Here is a 24,802-nt window from a genome sequence, read left to right as displayed (position 1 = left end):
GTCTATGGCTAACCTCAAACCCAATATACACGCCTCGTACTCAGCCGTGTTGTTAGTAAATTAGAAACGAAGTTGAGCTGTAATAGGGTAGTGATGCCCCGTTTCAGAAATAAGTACCGCTCCTACTCCGACGCCTTTCATGTTAGCAGCCCCATCAAAGAAAAGTTTCCACCCTGACTTTTCAACCGTTTCCACCTCATCAATGTGCATTACCTCTTCATCAGGGAAGTAAGTCTTCGAAGGTTCGTATTCTTCATCCACTGGGTTCTTGGCCAAATGGTCAGCCAATGCTTGAGCTTTCATCGCAGTCTGAGTCACATAGATAGTGTCAAATTCTGTGAGCAAGATCTACCACTTTGCGAGCCTCCTTGTGGGCATAGGATTCTGAAAGATATACTTTAACGGATCCAAACGAGAGATGAGGTAAGTAGTGTAAGATGGAAAATAATGCTTCAACTTCTGTGCTGCCCAAGTTAGGGTGCAACATGTCCTCGCGAGGTGAGTGTACTTAACCTCATAAGACGTGAACTTCTTACTGAGATAATAGATGGATTGCTTCTTCCTACCGGTGATGTCATGCTGACCTAATACACAACCAAATGAATTGCCCAAGACCGTCAAATACAGAATCAAAGGCCTCCCCGGTTCCGGTGGCACCAACATAGGTGGGTTTGACAAGTACCCTTTTATCTTATCGAATGCTTCTTGACACTCATCTGTCCTCTTGACCACAGCATCCTTCTTCAGCAGTTTGGAAATAGGCTCACAAGTTGTCATAAGCTGAGCAATAAACCTGTTGATGTAGTTCAACCTCCCTAATAAACTCATCACCTCAGTCTTGTTTCTTGGGGGTGGATAACTTTGATCTTTGACGGGTCCAATTCAATACCTCGTCGACTGACTATGATTCCCAACAGTTTTCCAGACGGCACTCCAAATGCGCATTTTGCAGGATTGAGCTTAAGATTGTACCTGCGAAGCCTTTGGAAGAACTTTCTCAAATCTCTGACATAATCAGACTGCTTTCTAGACTTTATGATTACATCATCCGCATAAACCTCAATCTCCGTGTGTATCATGTCGTGGAATATGGTTGTCATTTCCCTCATGTAAGTTGCCCCAGCATTCTTCAAACCAAAAGGCATGACCCTGTAGCAGTATGTTCCCCATGGCGTGATGAATGCTGTCTTTTTCGCATCTTCCTCATCCATTAGGATCTGATGATAGCCAACATAGCAATCCACAAAAGACCCAATCTCATGTTTGGCTCAATTATCAATCAAAATGTGGATGTTTGGCAATGAGAAGTTATCCTTTGGGCTTGCCTTGTTGAGATCTCGATAATCAACACACACCCTAGTCTTACCATCCTTCTTTGGTACAGGCACGACATTGTCTAACCAAGTGGGATACCGCGTGACTCGAATGACCTTTGCCTCAAACTGCTTTGTGACCTCCTCTTTAATCTTTACACTCATATCTGTTTTAAACTTCCTCAACTTCTGCTTGACGGGAGGGAATGCCGGGTCAGTGGGTAATTTGTGAACCATCAAGTCAGTGCTTAGACCCGACATGTCATCATATGACCATGCAAAAATATCTTGGTACTCAAACAATGCTTTAATTATCTCCTCCCTGAGTTAAGGTTCAAGACGGACACTTATCTTAGTTTCTCTGATATTATCGGGGTCCCCTAAATTGATTGCTTCTGTATCACTCAGGTTAGGCTTGGGTTTTTCTTCAAAATGGCTTAATTCTTTACTAATCTCTTCAAGGGCCTCGTTCTCATCATATTCTGATTCATCATCACACTCTATTTCTTGAATTATTATTTCAGAATTAGGTTGGCTCTTAAGACCGCGCCGAAGATTCCTCATGCATGTCATGTCATTAAAACCAGCACAAAAAGAACTGTACAAGGAAGAAAAGAAAAACTATCAGGAATAATGAAAAAGGGAAATTGCATTTCATTGAAATTAACAGTTAACAAGGTTTATACATCCAAACGGACGGAACATAGAATCTGAATTACAACCCTAGAATAATCCAGATAAACTGAAACAAAATCAAAGCAAACTACCAAAACTCCTTCCTGGTGGGGAGAGGAGTAGCTTCCCAATTGTTAATCTTTGTACTGGGCCCAACAAATTGCACATCCGCCTTGCTAGAACCCTCTCTAGCTTCCACCATGTTCACATCATCGAATAACTTCTCAAACCTTTCAATCAACTCCTTATCAGGACCAACCACAAAACTGGGGAACTGTTGTTACTGGGCGTTTCTTGGTGTCGAGCCTGACAAATGATCTGGAGAGACGTGGGATGGGCTTTGGGAGGACCCCATGCCCTCTATTTCAGTTTTTTGGCTCTTTTCACGTCTGCAACTATGGGCTTGAACCCCAAACCAAATTTAGCCAAGTTTTTGGGGAGAGACACCAGTTGTACGATACCTTGCAGAGACGCACCCAAACCCTTGCCAGGTATAAAACCATTTTTCAGCATTTTAACAGCTACCATGACTGATGCAGCAGCTACCCTCGAAATTGGGACGCACTTCCCTTCTAGAATTTTCTCTACCGACACCATGTCAAGAACCTGGTAAACCCAAGGACCCTTATCATCTTCAACCTCAATGAGCGAAACAACGGCATCACCGGGAGCACGCAAATTATCCTCGTCGTGCACAACGATTTCATATCTATCCTATTCGAACTTTACCATCTGATGTAGTGTAGAACTGCCTTGGTAGCATGAATCCAGGGTCGACCCAACAACAGATTGTAAGAAACAGCCACATCTAGCACCTGGAATTCTATGGTAAATTCAATTGGTTCGATTGTCAGCTCGAGCACTATGTCACCGACTGAATCTTTCCCTCCACCATCAATTCCCTGAACGCAGATACTGTTCTTGTGAATTCTTTTATCATCCACTTTCAACTTGTTCAGAGTGGAGAGAGGGCAAATATTCGCACTGGAACGATTGTCGACCAGTACCCAGGTAACCACAGAATCTTCATATTTCACCGTAAGATAGAGGGCTCTATTGTGCTCAGTACCCTCCACGGGCAATTCATCATCAGAAAAAGGTGACTCTGTTTACCTCAAAAATCTTGTTGGCTATCTTTTCCAAGTGGTTTACTGAGATTTTGTTAGGAACGTGGGCCTCGTTTAGGATTTTCATCAAGGCCCGACGGTGTTCGTCTGAATGGATTAACAATGACAACAATGAAATCTGAGCAGGCATCTTCCTCAACTGCTCCACAATGGAATAGTCTTGCACTTTTATCTTTCTCAAAAACTCTTCTGCCTCTTCTTCGGTCACAGATTTCTTCACCAGCACTGGGTTATCCTTGGAGATTTTAGCTTTTCTTAACTCCTCAGGGGCAAAGCATCTCCCCGACCGAGTCAATCCATGAGTCTCATAGACTTCTTCTTTAAATTCTTTGCCTTTGTAAGTCACTGTCACCCGCTGAAAATTCCAAGGGAAAGCCTTGCTGTTGACTATCAGAAGCTGGGTTACAGGTTTGATAATGACAGGATCTGTGCGAGCACCCTCCACAATTACGACAGGCTTGTTCGCCACCCCTGGCACCACCACTTTTGCTTTTTCTTGTCTCACTGCAACATCACTTGAGGACCCCTTCTTGACTACCACAGATGGTTCACTATTTGCCCTGTTCAACTTGATCCCTGACTTCTCACTTGTTGAAGTCTCAACCGGCCTGGGTTCACATGACCGAATCATCATGACGGTCTGCGAAGGCTTCTTAGGCTCCCCTCCCTTATGCACTGTCTCGATCATATGTGTCTCATGATGGGCCGGCAATGGGTTCTGGTTGATATTGGGCACCTCTGGTGCTTGGACTTCAATCCGATTGGTATCAATAAGCTCTTGAATCGTTGTTTTTAATTGCCTGCATTTCTCTGTGTCGTGCCCCGGAGCACCAAAACAATATTCGCAACTTACAGAATGATCAAGATTTCTCGGGGGAGGGTTTGGAAATTTTGTCTCGATCGGCCTCAATATATCCAGTTGTATCAACCTGTGGAACAAACTAGTATAGGACTCTCCCAATGGCATGAAGGTTTTCTTCTTCTGCAACCTCTCATTCTTAAATGCTTGATTGGGCCGGAAAGCTGGTCTAGTGGGGTTTTGGTAGGCTCTTAAGGGTGGATAGGCATTTTGTGGAGCTGGGTATGTATTTTGTGGGACTGACGCACGCCATTGTGCGTGGGCAGGAGGTTGCTGTATGTTTGGGCATGGTGGACAGAAAAATGGGGGTCTGGTGGTGGGTAGTAGTGTTAGGGTGGATTATATGGGGTATGGGGGTAGGTTTGGTGGTGGGGACGAGGCTGATGATAGTGGTGAGGTGAACCCCTAGGCCCGAACCAAGTCCCTGACTCAACTGTTGCGACATCCTCTTTCTTCTTCTTTCCAATTGCTCCCCCAGTACTGTTTTGAATGGCCTGGGTGGTTGCCTTAATAGCTGAGCAGCTCATGATTTTGTTGGACTTGAGCTCTTCTTCTACCATGCCCCCCATTTTCACTATTTCGTTGAAGGACTTGCCTACAACTGATACCAGCTGACCGAAATAAGTAGGCTCTAAGGCCTGCAAGAAATAATCCACCATTTCACTTTCTTTCATCAGAGGGTCAACCCTCGCTGCTTGCTCTCTCCAATGAAAACCATACTCCCTGAAACTCTCATTGTGCTTTTTCTCAAGTTTCATCAAAGACAAACGATTCGGAATAATCTCAAGATTATACTGGAAGTGACAAGCAAATGTCTGGGTTAGATCATCCCATGTGTACTATCTTCCATGATCCTGCTGAGTGTACCACTCCAACGCTGAACCACTCAGACTCTGACTGAAATATACCATTAGCAACTCGTCTTTCCCGCTAGCTCCCCTCATTTTGCTACAAAACCCTCTCAAATGTGCCACTGGATCACTGTGCCCATCGTACAAATCAAACATGGGCATCTTAAACCCTGTCGGTAATTGCACATCTAGAAATAGACATAGATCTTTGTAAGCCACACTTACTTGACCTCCCAACCCCTGCATGTCTCTGAATGACTGTTCCAGGCTTTTAATTTTCCTGAATATCTCCTCATGTTCGGGATTATTGGATGGTTTCTCAGCCTCCACAGGGAGATCAAAACGAGGCGTGTAGGAATAGGGTTCTGGAGCTTTGAAAGTGGGCTCCGGGGGATAATACTGATTATCATGAATGGGGAACAAAGGCTCGCTGAAGGATATGTGGAGTGTAGCGGGAGGGGGCGCCACAAAGACAGGAGTGGCTGGTGGAGGAGGGTATGAAACTGGTTTGGGTGGTGGAGCTAGTGGTGTTTGGGAAGTTGTGCTCTGGTAATGTTGGTAAATGGGAAAGCCCGGGGACGAATCGGTGGCAGGATGATCCTGAGACTGAGCCAATGGTAGGATGAAGGCAGGATTGGCGGGGTAAGCTGGTAGTGGTTGCCCTTTTGCCCATGCCTGGTACATTTCGGCCATCTGCTGTTTCAGCTTATACATCTCTTCTTTCATCAAATTAACCTCCGACTCTTCTACCTTCCTCGAGGATCCATAACACTCACATCAAGTTCTTTAATAGCCATGATCGTCTTGTTTTTGGACCGGGTGTTGTATGGGTGAGTTGCCAGAATGCCACACAAACTAACCACCTGCCTGTTACTTGACGACAACAACAAACTTGTTAGCGATAAGGGTTTAACAGATAGGCAACTGCATATTTGGGGAATGAATGCACCTAAGCAGTTAACCGTTTCTATTATGCACTTGATCGGTTGCTTGCGTCATTCTAGCTGTCCCTCATTTGCAACCTCTCTTTTTCTTTTCTCTTTTTTTTCATTCTTGCCTTTCTTTGCTTGACTTCCCTTTGTTTTTTATTCTCCCATTGTTTCGTCCCCACGGTTTCTTATTTTTTCTCTCTTTCCTCTTTTTCCCCTTTTCTTTTTTTCTCTTTTTTTTTGGTTATGGTCGAATCCTACAGAGTGTAAAAATAAATAATAAAACATTTTGGAATTTTCAAATTTTCATAAAAATAAAATGTTTTGATTACAACGACTCATCTTACCGAATTTTAACCATAAAACCAACAGACTTGAAAACGAAAACTAACAGACTCCAGCAGCAAGATGAAAAGACAGACTCAAAAACGAACTAACAGACTCTCACAGAAAGAAAATACAGACCCAAGTAAAAATCATGAATATATCAATGCCTCAAATGCTCCTAGGGCCCGTGTGACATCATTCGGTCTCACCACGGGCCTATATGTGAGATCCCCCTGCAACCGCTCCAACTCACTCATTATCTGGTGAACGAATGTCATCACTACAGCGAAGAAAGTGGTACGAGTCATGTACTCGCACGCTTGGCATTTCACGACAATGTAATCACCAATGGCTCTGATCCTCTCTCGGATTCTACCCTTTTCCTGAATCAAACGCCCTATCTGCTGATTTCGGGCTTCCAACACCTGAGTGTCGTGATGGTTTTGATTTTGCAATTGTTATATTTCTTCCTCCATCTGAGCCATCAAATCATAACAATGTTCCCTGTCAGCTTTAAAGTCCTTGGCCTATTTGGCTGCCTCATTCTCAAGGGTAGTTACTTTTCTCTTCAGATTGGTGATTGTCCCTTCATAATTCCTTTTCATTTGTTACACAAACCGTGCCCGCCCCTCTGCTTTTTTTGCCAATTAAGCCCGGACTTTTACTAGATTGGACTCAGACTTTTCTAAGTCATCTTGACACTCAAGGGCTTTCTTTCTAAGACCGTTTATAAGCCTTTCATCCGATAGGCTTCTTCCCAGGTTTCTAGCAACTATTCTCATCTTCTGGATTTGTGCTTTGAGGGCTTCATTCTCTTGAGTTAGACTTTTCTTTTCACCTTCATCTGCGGCCACCTGAATACTGTTTCCAAACTTGAGGCCCCTAATCTACCCTTCCAGCTTACTTATTTTAGCCATATAGCTTTCTTCTTTTTCTAACCAGCCCCACTGCTCTTGTGAGTCGTTGGTAAATTGTTGGACATGAGCTCTCTTAGCAGGTCTCTCAGGAACCTGAAACCTTTTGCCGAACCAAATAACGTACTTGGGGTCTACCTCACCTTTGGCTAAGTCCCGAACGATGGTCTTAGGTTTAAGAAATCTGCATTGATTCCACACCTGGCGAACTCTTCCTTCCAGAAATGCGGCCTTTGGGCCCAGCTCTATGACATGTCTACTCAGATCCTCGTCGTGGGGAATGGTTTGAAATCTGCCCAGTTTGCGCAACACCCTGTGAGGAGCGTATGGCTGGATGTTGCCCATAAAGAGAAGATAACACACTTCAGCTGACATGTATACTGTTTCGGTGACAGGAAGCCATCTGAATGCCCACTCAATTTTATCGGCAGTCAAAAAACTCAAAAGTGCAAACCAAGCCTCAGTACCCTCGGGGAAGGCTTCGGTTTTCAAATTCTTTGATGCATTTCAAACCAGTCAAACCGTGGTTCATATATCCAACACGGTGGCAGAGATGCTCCTGCATCCACAATTGTAGTAGCAAGTTACAACCCTGGAAGAATTTTCCCCCTTCCTGACAAATGGTCAAAGCTCGATAAATCTCAGACAAAATCAGGGGGACCAAGGTTCCATTAACTCTCTTGATTGCAACATCAACCATTCCCACGAGGCCCAATTCTATGTTGACATTGTCTCGTAGACAAACTATAGTACCCAAGAATGACACTATAAAAACTAAACCTCGCATTGCCTCCCACTTATCTTTATTTCCGGCATAAGTCAAACCAGTGTTCGGTGCTTCGAAGCCCTGGGGGTTACCATAGCGATGATACAAGAACTAAAAAGTGCAATACCCTTCAGACAAACTCCCATCCTAAACGTCCCAGCTAATACTCAACATGTCGAGAAATTTGTGTAGGATACCGGTCTTGGTGACACAGGGTAAAAACTTCTAAGGTTTCCACTAAGGCTGGCGTAACCCGCAATTTCCTCTAGCGTGGGTGTGAGCTCGAAGTCAGAAAAGCGGAACACATTGCGAGTCGGATCCCAAAAAGGTATTAGGGTTTCAATCACGTCCAATCTTGGCTTGATGTTCAAAAGTCCGATAAGGCCACCCAAAACTTTGACCACAGTTTCTCTATTGTCTTTCCCTAAATCGTTCCATCACATGTGGAGCTGTAAGGGGATCTCTTTAAGAGCTGAGAAGGGTTCATTTTCGTCTGTGCTCATCCTGCACATTTATTAGGGTGATTTTAATTAGGAGAAAAATTATGACTCATTTTGACTCAAAAGTTATCACTATTTTTCAAAATTTTCATAAAAATATCCGGTTTTGCCAATACGGCCATTCCACACTTCAAGGAAGAAGATCTTAAGGCTGTGTTCGCTAACCGGCCAAAACCTTGCAAAAAGACCAAAGGCGACTGTTCTTGCAAAAACAGCCTTCCGGCGCCCTTTTGGGGACATTCGGTTATTTTTTACACGAATAGCATCACCTTACTTATTTACAATAAAAATAAATTTTTTGTTCTTTTTGGGCTATTTTTGCAAAAGGGAAGTTGGACCCGATGGGGGTTGCCTATGTATCCCACATCCGATGAGAATTAAACTGGCGTAGTTCGGGCAATTTTGACAAAACAAAAACCAACTTTTTCCTTTTTTTTAAACAAAACAAAAATTTCTCTCTTTTTTTTCAAAATTTCGGCAGAGTTTCAGTATATTTTGGGACATCGATTTTTTCAAAAGCAAGCAATTATCTCTCTTAGCCCTCACATTGACTTTCCTTCTCTCAACCTTTTCCCTATAAGCCGGTCAATATGCAAATCCGAAGCAAATGAATGCACAAGTAGCAAGTAGGATGCATCAGGATGGTCTTTTTCATTTCGGGTACACCTGTCCTAGACAGACCCAACCCCTGTGTTGAGTCTCCAAAGTCAAATGCACATGATGCAGATAAGCATTCCTACTAGGGATCTGACATGAGGCTTTGTTATACTAGGTTTAAAAATCTGGTTTTATTGTTCTAGACCTGGCTTATCCGAGTGGACAACTCGAGCCGAGGGGGGGTAGCGTACCGGGAATAAAGAAGCTTCACCGGCTTTGCAACTTGTCTGAACCTCATTCTAAAATAGGATAAGACTCTAGATAGAAGAGAAGTCACACGAAGTGCACCCTTCTCCATGATTTAGAAGACTCATACGGAAAGAGGGTTTCGTAGCAGTTTATACACATTTCAGAGAATATTAAAGCGGTAAAAGCAACACTTAGCACATTAGGCCCAAACATGTAACAAAATCAGATAATAAATAAAGTCAACTATAATAATTCATCTAAGCTCGAATTCTGAACCCTGAACCAGAGATTCGGGGTTCGGTCCCCAGCAGAGTCACCAGAGCTATCACACCTCCTTTTTACCTACACCCCGGGAAGGGTATAAGGGAGTTGTTTCCAATTTAAAGTGACAAGCGAAACGGGATTATTTATTTAAAGATTCAGAGTTGCAACTTGGAATAATTCATGGTGACCCAAGTCACCGGTTTAAATCCCAAATCAAGGAAAAGATTGACTCTGTATTACAGTCCATGAACATAGAAATCTGGGTAAGAAATTCTGTTAACCCAGGAGAAGATGTTAGGTATTCTCGGGTTCCGTGGTTTTAGCACGGTCGCTCAACTGGTATTATTGGCCTAATTATCTAATTTTAATACATGTTTTAACCTATGGTGCCATTATAACTTTAAAACTGCTTTTAATTATTTTAAGGAAGATTTCAGCGTCATCTAAAACACATCTTTGGACCACGCCACATGAAATGCACCCGCAGTTTGAGACACATTTTATTTAACGTTGTTAAGATTTGGATTTGGGTCACATGAAATGCATACCCGAGTTTAAGAAGGTAATTTTAAATTACGCGCCTAAAGCAACTATGCATTTTCAATTTTGCGGGGCCCATGAAAAATTCGCTAAATAGCACGCCTCGAATTCTAAGGATTAGAATATTAATTAAGCGAGGGCCATGCATTTTGAGATTTTATTTGGCATGGCATATCTCGATTCCAATTTTTAAGGAAAATTCAAACTAAACTTTGAGGGCCATTAACTATATCTTATTTGCCATGGCACACCTCAAATCTATTTGTTGAAATCTATTTTATTAAGCATTAAGGGAATTGAGATTTTGTCTAAAAAAAAGCTTGTGTTAAAAGAAAAAGGGGTCAATCAGTTAAAGAAGTGGCTTGTGCCGTCATAAACACTTAAAAGAAGACTGGGCTCAACCAAACGAAACAAGTTCGAATCTCATTCATGAATACCTTCGGACTTGGGCTCCAAATGAGCCTAATTATGACGAGAGAATGGATGACCAAATGGCATAGAATCATGCACTCAGGTCTGAGATTGCACTCTCATTAACTGGGCCAGCTTTGGGCCCAACTTTCAAACCAACAATTGTACAAAATCCATTAGATACCAATCAGCTAGGACTGTATGGAACAAATGATTAAACTAGCATTTTGATTCTGAAGTTTAACTGTTCTAGCACAGAACAACCAGCTGACGTTCTGAATTTTAAGCAACCAAATCTATCCTAAACATGCTCCTAAGCAAAACCAAAATAGATCAGTGTCTGCCTCTATCCTTAAAGAGGCATTTTAAAACATTTTTCTCCTTTTTTCACATGATTTTGCACTAGCTACTACCCAAGAAACTTAAATCAATTAAACTCTTCTCGATACTAATAATTACCCATCCAGAAAATTAGCAGGTGAATTATTTGGATCCCGAAAGTCACACTAAGATTCTCAACAACATCTAAAAAAAACTTATTGGTTTAAACCTTCACAAGATATCAAGCACTAAATTAATTCATGCCAAACTTTAACATAGACTGATAGGCAAATCGAATTATTCTCAACATGAGTTTACAGTCACACTGTATAAGACAAATAATTCTGAGCAAAACAATCCATCACAGTGCCTTCAAGTAGCATACTACACATCCTCATTTCATCCTTAACCCCTCTATAGTCAGTTTAACATGAAATTGTCACCAAGCATGAATGCCTATTTCGTCCAAGACTAAAGCAAATCTAAGACATATGTAAATTAATTGAGTCTTTTAACACAATGTCTTAACAATCCCAAAGTCAAATACAATTATAAGAGTTCAACTATCCAAAAGAAAAATCAACTAGAATATACATTGAATCAGGTTGATAGAGACACAAACATCATGAAGAAAGCACAATTGAATCGTAAATAAAGCTATTACTACGCTCTCAATTCTGTTTTTCATTTCCATCTTCAAATTGAGCCTCACATCAGATAAGATTCAGAACATGTACCTGGGAACTAAAAGGGAACAAAAAGGTGAAGAATCAGTAAGGAGCAGCAGCAGAAACCAACTTAAAATTCAGCAATGAAACAGTATAAAATCAGTAGAACAAGCCTCGAAGCCTTGATCAATTCCAGACTTCTAAAACCCAGTTTAAACCATTCTACTGAACCCTTGAAATTCTGATTTACCAAAGGAAAATAAAACTCGAAAACCAAGCCAAAACTTCAAACAATTTTCAGTGTTCTTACTTGAGAGAAAATATCTAGCCGTTTTCAAAATTTTTGTGTTTTTCAATCCCTCATTCTTCTGACTTGAGCTTGAAGTAAAGGTTCCTTTATAAGCAAGGTTTTTAGGGCTGCAAGAGTAAGCTCATTTTTGCACTTAAGACCTTTTGCCATTTTGGTTTTTGCTCACATACCCTTAATTTAAATTTCAGATTTCATCCAGGTCTCAATGACAGCTTCTAGGAAGCTTCCCTCAGCTAGTTACAGATTATTCCCTCACCTAGATTTCCTAGATTATCCCTTAAGAGCCCTATTTTTACTTCAGAGACCAAATAAGTATGAGTCAAGTTGACCCAAATCAAATTACTATGGGTCTCAGGTCAAATCCCTTTTTTGGGCTAATCCAAAACCCAAAACCCAAACCCAAATTGAGACCCAATCCAAAATCCTAATTTAACGGGCTAAGGGAAAACCCCGGAACCTTTAAGACAAAACCCAAAACCCAAACGAAAAGGGAAATGAACTAATTAGTTTTAAACAATAATAAAAAAATAAAATAAAATAAACTATGTTTGATTATCAATCTACTTATGCATGGACAAAATTGAACACGAATACATAACGAAGAAAAAGAGATGAAGAGACAGAAAAGAGATGAAGAAGGAAGAGTAAACAGAAAAATATAAGAAAAGAAACAGAAAAGATGAAAATACCTAAACCGGGCTGGCCAGACCTTGAAGTCATTCCTCGATCCTTCGATTTTGACCGAAATGAGTCTTAATCATGTGTTCTCAAATGAAAACACATGAACAAGGTCAATTTCGGCCTCAATCTTCACTAAGCTTGCCGACTTTAGGATTTTGAGATTTTAGGTTTCATATTTTTATTCAAGTTTCGATGAGTTTTGGGGGGATTCGAGGGAAAAGAATTAGAGATTAGGGAAGAGGTGGTGAAGGTGGTTCTGTAGTGTGGATTTGGGGTCATTTGGTGGTGGCGCTGCCGGGCTCGAGGCGGTGGAAACTGGGGCGGCGGTTTAGGGTTTCGGTTTGGTCTCTGAGAGATGAAGGGTTGAGAGAGACGATCAAAAGGTGGGGTGGTATGCGTGTTTCGGACAGTTATATATTAGGGATACCCTTAGTTCCGGACCGTTTGATCCATGGAAATCCAGATCAAAGGTAATCAAAACAGTGTCGTTTGGGTTATGCGGGAAACTGGACTAGGTTTTGGGGGAAATTGGTTTGGGCTTGGGAAATTCGAATTTTTGGCCCAAAAAATCTGATTTTCTTCATTGTCTTCTTTTCCCTTTCAATTCAATTTTCTTTTTATTTTTCTAAGTTCTTTTAAATTAAAATTAAAAATAAACCTAAAATAATCCCTAATCAAATTATCTTATCAAATTAAATTAATTACTCTGAATAATACTTACTACAAATAATTAAAAACCAAATTAAAAGGAAATCTACCAAAATTTAGAATTAAAATTAAAAAGTGCAAAAATAAACTTTTTTGTGATTTTTCCATTTCTTAAAAAAACAATTAATTTGCTAATTAATCTAACAAAGATAAAATTAGATCATAAATATAAATGCAACATATTTTGTATTTTTCATGAATTACACAAAACTAACATGTGCAGACAAATGCAAACAATTAACAAAAAATGCTACAAAATCTACGAAATTGCGGATAATGGGAAAATTTATTTTGTTTTGAATTTGTGAGACTAATTCATATAGAACAAAAATCACGTGCTCACAGTTATTTTGGTAAAAGTAGAATAACCCTATCTATAAATCTTAATAGTATTCTGATTATTTCACAGCAAGGAGCACAATAAGAAGTTGGTGGGAAAAGGCAATATAAGTAGCACATAAGAAACAGGAAATTTATTTTAGAAGAAATTGAAGAAGAAAAATGGAAAAGTTAAAAAACATAAACTTTCTTACCCAAAAAACGCCGCAAATTCATCACATATGTAAAGAAGAAGATCACAGGAACATTGTATATGTCAGAATGCTTATCTTCAAGGTAAGAGGCAATATCGAAGTCCGCATAATAATACGGACACGTATTTTCCAGAAACGGCTATTCGGTAGATCTATTTCTTTTGTTTAGGTCGTTTTAGTGATTGCATATTTATTCTCTGTTTTTAGTGCCAATGCAGCTGAAGCAGATTTTAGTTTGAAACGGTTCATTAAAGATGCAATGTAATTCTCTGTTTTTAGTGCCATTGCAATTGAAGCAGATTTTGGTTTGAAACGGTTTACGATTCCCTATTATTTTGTAACTATAACCGAAGCTTAATATTATAGATTTAACAATTGAGTTATGATATGAAAATCCAAAAATTCGAAAAAAATAAATAAATACTCATCTTGGCCAAAGAGAGGTGCCATGTAATATATATATATATATATATATATATATATATATATATATATATATATATATATATATATATATATATATATATATAGAGAGAGAGAGAGAGAGAGAGAGAGAGAGAGAGAGATAACTTTTTATGATAAAGAATAAAGACTCCTAGAAGTAGGAACTCTAAGGCGTAGGTTTCCTACTTTGAATATTTTTGGTGTTCTTTTCTTTTACAAATATGGTATATCACATAGTGCAAATAAGAAAAATTTAATACATAAAATTTATTTTATTTTAAAGGCCTATAAATTAGGAAAGTAATTAAATGACTATTCTTAAATATTAAAAAAATAATTAAATGACTATTTTATCCAATGCGAACTTTATTTTAAAAGAGTAAAAAAATGCGAAGGACATTTCGCTAAGGGGCTTCGTGCTTTTAATATAATTTAGATAAGAAAAATATAAATACTTTTTTTAAAAATAGAAAATGGATAAAAATGGAAGAAACAAACTAAGATTAATATAAGATTGTTTTTTGGGGACAAAGATTGTTTCAGTTTTGTGGATCACTTAAAATTGAAAATTGAGTCAAACCATTGTTTAACCAAAAATTGGAATTTCGGCCAAAGCTTAGTTTAGAAGAACTCGGGCTACTGATAATCAAATAGAAATAAGAATAATTGATATAAATAACAGCTGAATATAAAGCAAAGTAAATCAGTATATTCCAATAGTATTTCGTGTCCTTACAAATGTTCAGTCTTCTCTTTTTATAGTTATCTCTACGTAATACATTTTTTTTCTCTCATAATAGAGCTATAATTGACAATTAATGGCATTTAATGTAACGTTACAATTGGTAATCATAATTGATTTAATATAGATTCCATAACGTTTTTCATAATTAATGCCAATTAATTATCGATAACACGTATCTATACTGCTTTTTTCTATCCAGGTTCATTCTTCTGTTACGGCTTCCGAATATTAAGAGGTTCGAGCATCTATCCTTTCTGATTTTCTTGGATTTCTGCCCGTGTCTGTTGAAGCTCGTGCCTCTTCATCTATTCTTTGCCAACTATCATTCTTTGACCGGTACATGTGTCATGACGTGTCACCTTATAATTAATTCTATATATGAACTTAATTTTTCCCAATACAGATAATCCCCCCACTTGCCATTTATTCATCAATAAAATATTTGGGAAGTGGATCTCATTAAAGCGAGAATATTAGCCGCCATTAATTCTTCTCTGGAACTGATGCTTTATCTGTCACTTCCATCTAATGTTCGTGACACGTGGCATCCCCTGGTTGGTTCTGCAACTTTTCAGCGCCTTTTAATGCTTTTTTACGGCTTCATAAATTACGAAATGACAGCTTCCATCATGACATTTCCATCATTGCACCTTTTCCTTTGACGGTTGCTTCTGGAGTATAAATATAACTTTTCATCTTTGTATTTCTCATAAAAGGCTTAGAATATTTAATTCTTGTTTTCTTCTTCCTCGTACTATTATGTCTTCTTCAAACCCTAACCCTCGGAGAGTCCCCATCGTTGATAACCTTCCTCTTGCTCCTGTTAGAAGTAGGAGAGTAGGAAGACTTCGCAGTTTAGGATCTTCATCATCACGAGGCTCTTCTTTTCCTTCAACGAGTTCTACTCCACCTTCCAGAACCAGAGGTTCTCATTCCCAAAGGTCTTCATCTAGAAATAAAGAACCCAATAAACCTCTTCGTGAACCTTTGGTAGATGAAATTGTTCTTGCTGAACTGTCTTTTTACAATGATAGAGAGTCCATCAGAAACCAAGTTTCCTCTATGTCTTCATTAGATCGTGCTGATATTTACCCAACTCAGATTACTTTGATTTCTGTGGTTCGTAGAGATTGCCATTGGAGTCATGATTTCCCCATTATAATTCCCAATGCAAACCAAAGAATCACTTCTTACTTGATTGGGTTTTCTTTCGTATATACATACCCTTTTACATTGAATTTCAAGCCTCCTATTGACCCTATTATCATCGAATTCTGTCGCTTTTTTGACGTTTCCTTAGGACAAATTGGCCCCATCATGTGGAGGGTTGTTGCTTGTTTGAGGCATTTGGCCAACATGGTTGGCTTGCCTTTTACTTTTTTCCATTTAATCCACCTTTATTCTCCCAAACTTTTCTGACATGGAATTTTCACTTTAGTAGCGAGAAGCAAGAGAGTTTTGGTCAGCCCAGAGGACGATAAAGACCGTGGCTAGTATGCCAGGTTTGTTGTTGCCCCCACTATTGGTTTAGTGGGTGAAGAGAATGTTTCATTTCCTGAGAAGTGGAATTTTGCACGTAAGTTTTCTTATTATAACTTTTCTATACCTTTTTCTCAATTTTGATGGTTGTCATTTTAAGTTCCTCTTCTTTTTCAGCAACCATGGGAACTGTTAATGAGATTCCCAATTTCTATGGTTGGGTAGGAAAGTTGTTAAGTGTTGCTCCAATGGAAGGTAAATCCTGGAAAAACCTTTCTCATCGGTTTGGTTGGAAAGTGAAAACTCACGGTAAATGTTTTTTCCCTTATATCCTTCGTATTTCCATTTACTTCTTTCTTTAGAACTTATTTTGATCATTCTTTTTATCAGGATTTCCCATTCGAGGCGTAAGTGCTGAGGCCATCGTAGCTTCTAGAGTTTCTTTGGAAAGAGCCCAAGAGATAATTTTGGGTTCTTTATCGAAAGGAAGGCTACTGTTGTCCAAGATTCTGAAGAAGAGGAATAACAAGATAGGGGTTCTTAGATAAAATAGGCCACGAGCTAGAAGACGTGTCTTTTCAGATGATGAAGCGTCTCCTCCCTGTTCTGTCCCTTTTATCGATCTTGTTGAAGCCACCATGGTGATCTCTGATGATGACACTCCTGCGGTTGCTCGTGATTCTGTCGATCAGCTTTTTGCTCGTGGGTTTGACAATGAAAATTTGGGTCCAGTTTCTAATGAAGTGCCTCTTGTCCTATGCCTGCTCCTGTGACATCTTCTTTACCAGTTGTGACTGCCGCCGTTGCTGCTCCGCCCCAAGCTATTTTGAATCCTTCCGCAGTTCCTCCTATAATTTTTCATCACACAGAGGTTGGTTCCTCAAGTGAAAGTGGAGCTATGAAGCAAGTTATCATCGAGGTTCCTGCCGATGGTAACCTTTTGAGAAAATCAGGTTGGGCTGATGTGTGGTTGAAACCTCTAATTGGTCCAGTTGAAAGATCCAAACTTGAGAGTCACAACTTTTTGACTTGGATGAACGACATAGTGCAGTCATCTTTAAAGGTATCCCTTTTCTTATTTCATTATCCCCTTCTTCTATTAGGGCTCTTGCCTTTCTTTTTCTTTTTCAGATCAATCTAGTTGGCACAGATATGATGAAGAGGGTTTCTCACACGGAGCAGTTAATGCATGAGTATCAAACTGAAGCGGACAACTAGAGAGAACGGTATGATAGTCTTCAAATTGATATGGAAGCATTAGAAGAGAGCAAGTGCACCTTAGAGCAGCAATTGAAGGTTTTGACTTCAGAATTAGCAGTTGAGAAGGCTTCCTCAAATCAAGCTGGTAAGGACAAGAATCTCCTTGAAACATCTTTTTCTAAGCAACTCTCCAAGGCCAGTGAAGAAATCAGAGAACTGAGAGCTCTATTAAGTGAGAAAGAAGTTTATGCTAGTGAACTCGTACAAACACTTACACAGACCCAAGAAGATCTTCGTGAGTCTTCTGATAAGGTCGGTTTATTAGAAAGCTCACTCTCTCATCTGCAAGTTTCTTATAATTCTGCCTTGGCTGAGAATGAAAAGCTTAAAAACAAGATTGATCAATGGGAGAAAGATTATGAGATTCTTGAGGAAAAGACTACAATTGAAGTGAGTTGGGCTATTTTAAATACCCGCCATGATACCCTGGTGGAAGCTAGCCAAGAGGGTTTTAACTTGGATGCTGAGTTAGCTAAGATAAGAGAGACTGTTGAAAAGACTCAACAAGGCCAAGACTTTCCCTCTCCCGTGGCTAATACTCCCGAGCACATTGAAGATGACATGGGTACAGTGAATGTTCCAACTCCTTCAAGCCAACTCGAACCTTCTGTTGCTAGTGATCCTGCTTTAGATCCTTCTTCATCCCCTTAGTGAAAAGTTTATGACATGTTACTTCTCTTTTTTTTCTTTTAGTGGAATGTGGTTTTAACCCTTGGTCCCATTTGGGGGTTTAGTTTTTGGAAATGACAAGTCTCCAGACCTTTTTGGGGCATTTTGTATAAATGACAAATAGTTTATGACTAAGTTCATACTTAGTCTAAACTTTTCAATATTAAGAAGTTTTCTGTTTTGACTTAGTTATTCTGAACTTCTGTTTTGCTCGTTCTTGCCTTTATATTCAAGGACTTGTTAGATAATTCATGGGTTTATACTTTACCCTTTTTTGCATTTTTGTTTCATAAAATACTTTCTTAACTTCATGAATGTTTGAATCAAACATGAATTTTATAAAAGAGGGCCCTTTTATATTCGACACTTAATGAAGAAGACGTCTAGACTTCATAATGGTGTAAATGTACGACAAAGAAATAGGAACACACATGTTTCTTGAAATAACTTTGATAAAGTTTTCATTTGAACTTTGTCAAGTTTAAATAACATCTTACATGTATTTAAATAACTTCTATAATTTTTTCGTAACTGTTTTCTTTACAATAGATTTCAAAAAAGGAAATAAAACCCAAGGTTTTTATTTATAACCTATTTCTATACATTGCCTTTAACCTAGATATCATAAGGTTTTCTTTTGATTGGCTTTATGTTATTGGCTCGTAACTTTGCTCTGCACTTGATTCATTCAATGGGTAGACTTTCGGGCTTTGACTTGAACTTTGATTATTTCTCAGTCTTCTTTGCCTTCTTTATACATATGTCCTATGTATATTATATAGTCCCCCAAGTATTTGAGCTTTGAAGTATGAAATCTCGAGCACTTGATTACTCCTCTCATTCGGTCCTTTTTCTGAAAAGGAAAAAACATATGGGACTCGGAGGTGCGATTATAGATGAAGACTGCTTAACCCGTTTGAATTTCTATCAGAATAGTTGTAACCCTAGATCGGGAATTTATACTTTTCCACGTGTCTTGTAGGTCGTGATTCATCATTTAGTATGGGCTAGCTTTTTGCCTATCATCTAAAATCGTTAGTAAAATTTCAACAATTCAAGAATAAAATTTTAAAATGAGGATACCTGACCGTGGATACTTATTTTCCTTAGAAATAGTATCTCTTCAGATGAATGACATTCCAATGTGAAGGTAATATCTTGCCATCTATTGTTTCCAGCTCGTATGCTCCTTTTCCTGCAATACCGTGAATCTTATAAGGTCATTCCCAAATTGGACTTAACTTTCCCGCATAGCTGCTCTCGTGGGTTGAAAAACCTTCTTGAGTATGAAGTCCCCAATTTTGAAGTATCTTAGGCGAGCTTTCCGATTATAATATCATTCCATGACTTATTTTTATGCTGCCATTCTTATTAATCCAGCTTCCCTTTTTCCTTCAAGTAAATCTAGGTTTATTCGCATTTCTTCTTCATTGGATTCATCAGTCGCTTGTGTATACCTCGTGCTTGGCTCCCCTATCTCAATTGAGATGAGTGTTTCAGCTCCGTACACCAGTGAAAATGGTGTTTCACCCGTACTTATTTTTGTTGTTGTGTGGTACGCCCATAAAACACCAGGTAGCAACTCTGGCCAATTGCCTTTGGATTCTTCCAATCGTTTCTTCAAATTGTTGACAATGACTTTATTCATCGATTCAGCTTGTCCATTACCCACCGGATGGTAAGACATTGAGGTAATCCTTTTGATCTGCCAACTTTAAAAAAATCTCTGATTTGTGCGCCTATAAAATGCGGGCCGTTATCACATACGATTTCCTTTGGTACGCCGAATTGACATATAATATTTCGCCAAATGAAATCTCTGACCTCTTTTTCACGTACCTGTTTAAAAGCACCTGCTTCTACCCATTTAGTAAAGTAATCAGTGAGTACTAGCAGAAATTTTACCTTGCCTTTTGCTTGTGGTAGTAGACCCACAATATCCATTCCCCACTTCATAAAAGGCCACGGTGCAATGAACGGATGTAACAACTCTGCGAGTCTATGCATATTGTTATCGAATCTTTGGCACTTAGCACATTTAGTCACAAAAATTTTCGTTTCTTCTTCCATCTTGGGCCAATAATAGCCGGCTCTAATCATGGTTTTTACTAAAGATCTTCCTCTTGGGTGATTTCTACAATGCACCTCGTGTATTTCTCTCATCACATACTCTGTTTGAGAAGGCCCGAGGCATCTTGCTAAAGGACCACCGAACATTTTACGATAAAGATTGCCTTGTTTTAAACAATACCGAGCGGCCTTTTTACGAAGCGTGTGAGGCCTTTTCTTATCTTTAGGGACGGTTCCATACTGCAAAAAAGTGACAATCTCGTTCCTCCAATCCCAGGTTAAGTTATTGAAATTTACCTCGTTCTTGTCATGATCAAGTACTGAATGAAACAAATGAATTACAAAAGCATTTTCGTTACTCGATACATCTGCCGCAGATGCGAGATTAGCTAAGGCGTCCACCTCGACATTTTCCTCTCTTGGTATCTACACAACTTTCCAGGTTTGGAATTTCCTAACCAGATCTCATGCCTTCTCTAAGTATTGATGCATTCGTGCTTCCCTAACTGTATAAGTCCCCAACATTTGATTAACTACGAGTTGCGAATCGTTTTTGATTACGATATGCTCTATTCCAAGTTCGCGTGCCAGTTCTAAACCTGCAATCACAGCTTCATACTCTACCTCATTGTTAGTTATAGGATGACATTTTATGGATTGTCGTATGGTTTCACCCGTAGGTGGTACCAAAACAATTCCTAGACCTGCCCCTTTCACATTTGATGAGCCATCAGTAAATAAGGTTCAAGTTCCTGGATTAGACCCTTGAATACTTGTAATTTTTTTTCTGCTTCTAGTTGCATCCCTTGGCTAAAATCGGCTAAAAAATCTGCTAACACCTGTGATTTTATTGCAGCTCTAGGTTGATATGTGATGACATATTCACTTAATTCTAGGCCCACTTGGCTAACCTACCTGATAACTCATGTTTGTGTAATATATTACGCAGTGGAAGTAGTTACTATATAGATAGGGTGGCATTGAAAATAAGGCCTTAGCTTTATAGATGGTATGATTAATGCAAGTGCAAGTTTTTCTAGCTGAGGCTACCGTGTCTCAGCATCTAATAATGACTTGATAACATAATAAATTGGAGACTGTTTACCTTGGTCTTCACGAACTAAGACAGCACTCACCGCTACTTCTAAAACAGCTGGGTAGATAAGCAACCTTTCCCCATCTTTTGGTTTTGCGAGCAACGATGGATTTGACAGGTATACCTTCAAGTTTTTGAGCGCTTGTTGACATTCCTCAGACCATTCGAACTGATCTTGCTTTTTAAGAGCTGAAAAGAACTTAAAGTATTTTTCTGATGATTTGGAAATAAATCTTCCCAAGGCTGCAATTCTTCCCGTCAGTCTCTGTACCTCTTTCTTACTTGTAAGCATATCAGGTATTTCCTTAATGGCTTTAATCTGCGCGGAATTTACCTCAATGTCACGGTTAGAAACAAGAAAATCCAAAAATTTACCTGATGAAACGCCAAATGCCATTTCTCAGGATTTAGCTTCATATTGAATTTTCGTAAGATCTGAAATGTATCAGTCAGGTGCTGTATATGATTCCCTGATTGTTGAGATTTGACAAGCATATCACCTATGTAGACTTTCATAGTTTTTCCTAAATGTTCTTGGAACATTTTGGTCACCAATCTTTGATACGTGGCACCAGCATTTTTTAGGCCAAATGGCATTAATTTGTAACAGTAAGTCTCCCTGTCTGTTATAAATGAAGTTTTTTCCTCATCTAGGGGATCCATTTTGATTTGATTATACTCTGAATATGCATCTAAAAAGCTTAACAATTCATGTCTTGCAGTAGCATCAATTAGTTGATCTATATGTGGTAACGGAAAAGAATCTTTAAGACAAGCTTTGTTAAGGTCGGTATAATCTACACAAACTTGCCATTTACTATTCTTTTTTGGTACTACTACAGTATTAGCTAATCAATTAGGATACTTTACCTCACGGATAGACCCAATTTTTAAAAGTTTTTGGACCTCATCTTGAATCACCTGATTTTTGAAAAATCCCTGCCTTCTCTTCTTTTGTTTGATAGGTGGATACGATGGATCTTCATTTAACTTGTGAGTCATTACTTCCGGGGGTATTCTTGTCATATCAGAATGGGACCAGGCAAAGCAATCCACGTTAGTTTTCAAAAATTCAATCAACTTGCCTTCCATTTCGTGGCTTAAGTTGGCCCAATGTAGACTTTCTTTTCAGGACATTGTGTGAATAGTTCTAAAGCCTCCAACTCTTCAATCGTCGTTTTGATATTTTTATTTTCTTCCGGTTCTTGGATGGAATCGGGCCTTGAGTCACATCTGTTCGCTCATGTTCAGTTGAGGCTTGTGTCATAGTATCCTCAACTGGATTCTATAATTGCTACTTTTCTTCATTTTTGTGCTTGAATCTGCTACAAAGTTGATGCTCCTGGATGTCTGTTGATCCCCACGGATTTGGCGTATTCCCCATAGTGATGCGAATTTAATAACTTGATGTAAGGTAGACGGCACAACATCCATTTCGTGAATCCACGGTCCTCCGAGAATCATATTTTAAGCCATTTCCATCTCTACCACCTGAAATTTTGTATCTCTGACAACTCCTACTGCGAATGTTATAAGTACTACTTCCCCTTTTGTCACGGCGCTTGAATTATCAAAGCCAGATAAAGTATGTGCCTTGGGTACTAGCTTATCTTCAGCTTGCATCTCGTTTAATACTCTTAGCAAAATGATGTTCACGGAACTACTTGGATCAATCAAAACTCGTTTCACATTAGTATCATGTACAAGTATAGATATTACCGGTGCATTGTTGTGTGGAGTTAACACGCCGTCCGTATCTGCATCATCAAATGTAATACTTTCTTCCTCCAAAACATGTCGTACCCGCTTTCCATGTGTAATTGTAACTTTTGAAATTTTCTTGGTTGTCATATATGTCATGCCGTTAATTTCTTCTCCTCCGCTTATAACGTTAATGGTCCTTTTTGGAAAAGGAGGTTTAGGGGGCTCCTGCCTGTTCTTCATGTATTCTTGCTTACCTTTCTCACTAAATAGCTCGGTAAGATATCTTTGCTTTAATAAATGGTCTACTTCACCCCGTAACAATCTACAATCTGTCGTTTTATGACCATGATCGTTATAAAATTTGCACCAGTGATCAGGATTACGACTATTTGGATTTGATCTTATTTTCTTTGGCCACCGCAACTTATCACTCATGCTTCTTAATACTGCTACTAACTCTGAAGTGCTGACATTAAAATTGTAACCACCAAATCTTGCCTTTAAGTTTCTATCATCATCTCGCGTCTCTCGTGCGTTTCGATCTTTTCCAAACCTTGATGATGAACCTGACTCTCTATCTCTCGATCTATGATCATACCTTGAATTGTCCTGCTTTGAACGCGAGTCTCTTCCTGCTGGGCCCATGTAGGGTTCATATCTATTTTTACCAAACCTTTTTTCGATTTCAGCACGTCTCGAACTCACCTTCTCCTCTTTTTAAGACCGGGAGATCATATCTTCTTCTATCCTGAGCTTCGTGTTGTATCTGTTGTAAACATCATTCCAGGTTGTTGCTGGAAATTCACGTAGACTTTCCTTGAATCGTCTCGTGGCTTCCGAGTTTTTCTCATTAAAATTACTGGCAAAAGCCATAGCTGCCCAGTTATCAGGTACGCGTGGTAACATCATCCTTTCACGTTGGAATCTATCTACGAAATCTCTAAGCAGCTCGGAATCTCCTTGATTTATTTTGAAAATATCTTCTATTCTTTTTTCAACTTTTTGAGCTCCCGAATGCACTTTGATAAATGAATCTGCAAGCTCAGCAAAAGAATTTATAGAATTTTCGGGTAAGAGAGAATACTATATTAATGCTCCCTTGGTGAGTGTTTCCCCGAATTTCTTGACCAATACTGATTCAGTTTCTTGTTTGGTTAAGTCGTTTCCCTTCACACCATTGTGAACGCAGTCACGTGGTCTCGTGGATCAGTTGTGCCATATATTTTGGAATATCGGGCATCTTGAACTTCTTCGAAATCGGCACAGGAGCAGCACTGGGCTTCCAAGGTTGTTATAAATATTTATCCATATCTATTCCCTTGATTACGGGCGGTACTCCAGATATTTGCTCTATGCGATCGCTTTGCTCCTTGAGTTGTTTCTGCAAGGTTAATACTAAATTTTGTAAATCAGAATTAACTATGTTACCTGGCTCACCATCACGAGACTCGCTGGGAGTTCCACCACTGCCTGAATTAACGAGCCCAGAACGCTGGTTTTCCAAAGTATTGTGATTCCGAGTTGGTGTTGGTGGTGCAACCGGTAACTGGATGGTAAAAGCCCGGAGAGTATTATTGACTTGTTGAGCAATTAATTTCTTCAGAGCATCGTCAAGTGCTTGTTCGTTCGCAACTCTGTCATTTTGATTTGCTTCAGATCCGTTTTGGTTCGCAACTCTGTTATTTGCTTCAGAGCCATCTGGAGTCCCCTCTCGTGACTTTCGCTGAGAATCATGCGGCGAAGGAGGTGGGGTCCTGTCATCCGCATCATTTACTTGATGTTGTGGATCTTG

General features: G+C 39.3%; 2 protein-coding genes across 2 annotated transcripts; both read right to left on the bottom strand.

Moving 5' to 3' along the window:
* Positions 1-19,133: 19,133 nt before the first annotated feature.
* LOC142170627 (uncharacterized) lies at positions 19,134-21,703 on the bottom strand. The gene is made up of 6 exons (XM_075232518.1): positions 21,316-21,703; positions 20,508-20,530; positions 19,980-20,090; positions 19,598-19,845; positions 19,224-19,335; positions 19,134-19,166 (listed from the first exon to the last, which is right to left on the bottom strand). Exons 1-6 carry the CDS (start codon positions 21,701-21,703, stop codon positions 19,134-19,136), a joined length of 915 nt encoding a protein of 304 aa, XP_075088619.1.
* Positions 21,704-22,773: 1,070 nt separating this feature from the next.
* LOC107785581 (uncharacterized) lies at positions 22,774-23,655 on the bottom strand. Its single transcript, XM_016606922.1, has 2 exons — positions 23,026-23,655; positions 22,774-22,929 (listed from the first exon to the last, which is right to left on the bottom strand). Exons 1-2 carry the CDS (start codon positions 23,653-23,655, stop codon positions 22,774-22,776), a joined length of 786 nt encoding a protein of 261 aa, XP_016462408.1.
* Positions 23,656-24,802: the final 1,147 nt, after the last annotated feature.

This window comes from Nicotiana tabacum, chromosome 16 (assembly GCF_000715075.1).
Source record: "Nicotiana tabacum cultivar K326 chromosome 16, ASM71507v2, whole genome shotgun sequence".
Taxonomy (NCBI): Eukaryota; Viridiplantae; Streptophyta; class Magnoliopsida; order Solanales; family Solanaceae; genus Nicotiana; species Nicotiana tabacum.
The sequence above is the reverse complement of the archived record's forward strand: the minus strand, read 5'-3'. Positions and strand labels throughout refer to the sequence as shown.

What these genes read in the sequence shown, in the direction of transcription:
- LOC107785581 (XM_016606922.1), bottom strand. Translation starts at nt 23,655, where the DNA reads ATGGGCCCAGCAGGAAGAGACTCGCGTTCAAAGCAGGACAATTCAAGG. An exon ending in CTCCACACAACAATGCACCG is followed by an intron (nt 22,930 to 23,025) that starts GTAATATCTATA and finishes GTATTAAACGAG; the next exon opens with ATGCAAGCTGAAGATAAGCT.
- LOC142170627 (XM_075232518.1), bottom strand. Translation starts at nt 21,703, where the DNA reads ATGGCATTTGGCGTTTCATCAGGTAAATTTTTGGATTTTCTTGTTTCT. An exon ending in TTGATCATGACAAGAACGAG is followed by an intron (nt 20,091 to 20,507) that starts GTAAATTTCAAT and finishes CCTTTTATGAAG; the next exon opens with TGGGGAATGGATATTGTGGG. An exon ending in AAATAAGTATCCACGGTCAG is followed by an intron (nt 19,167 to 19,223) that starts GTATCCTCATTT and finishes TAACGATTTTAG; the next exon opens with ATGATAGGCAAAAAGCTAGC.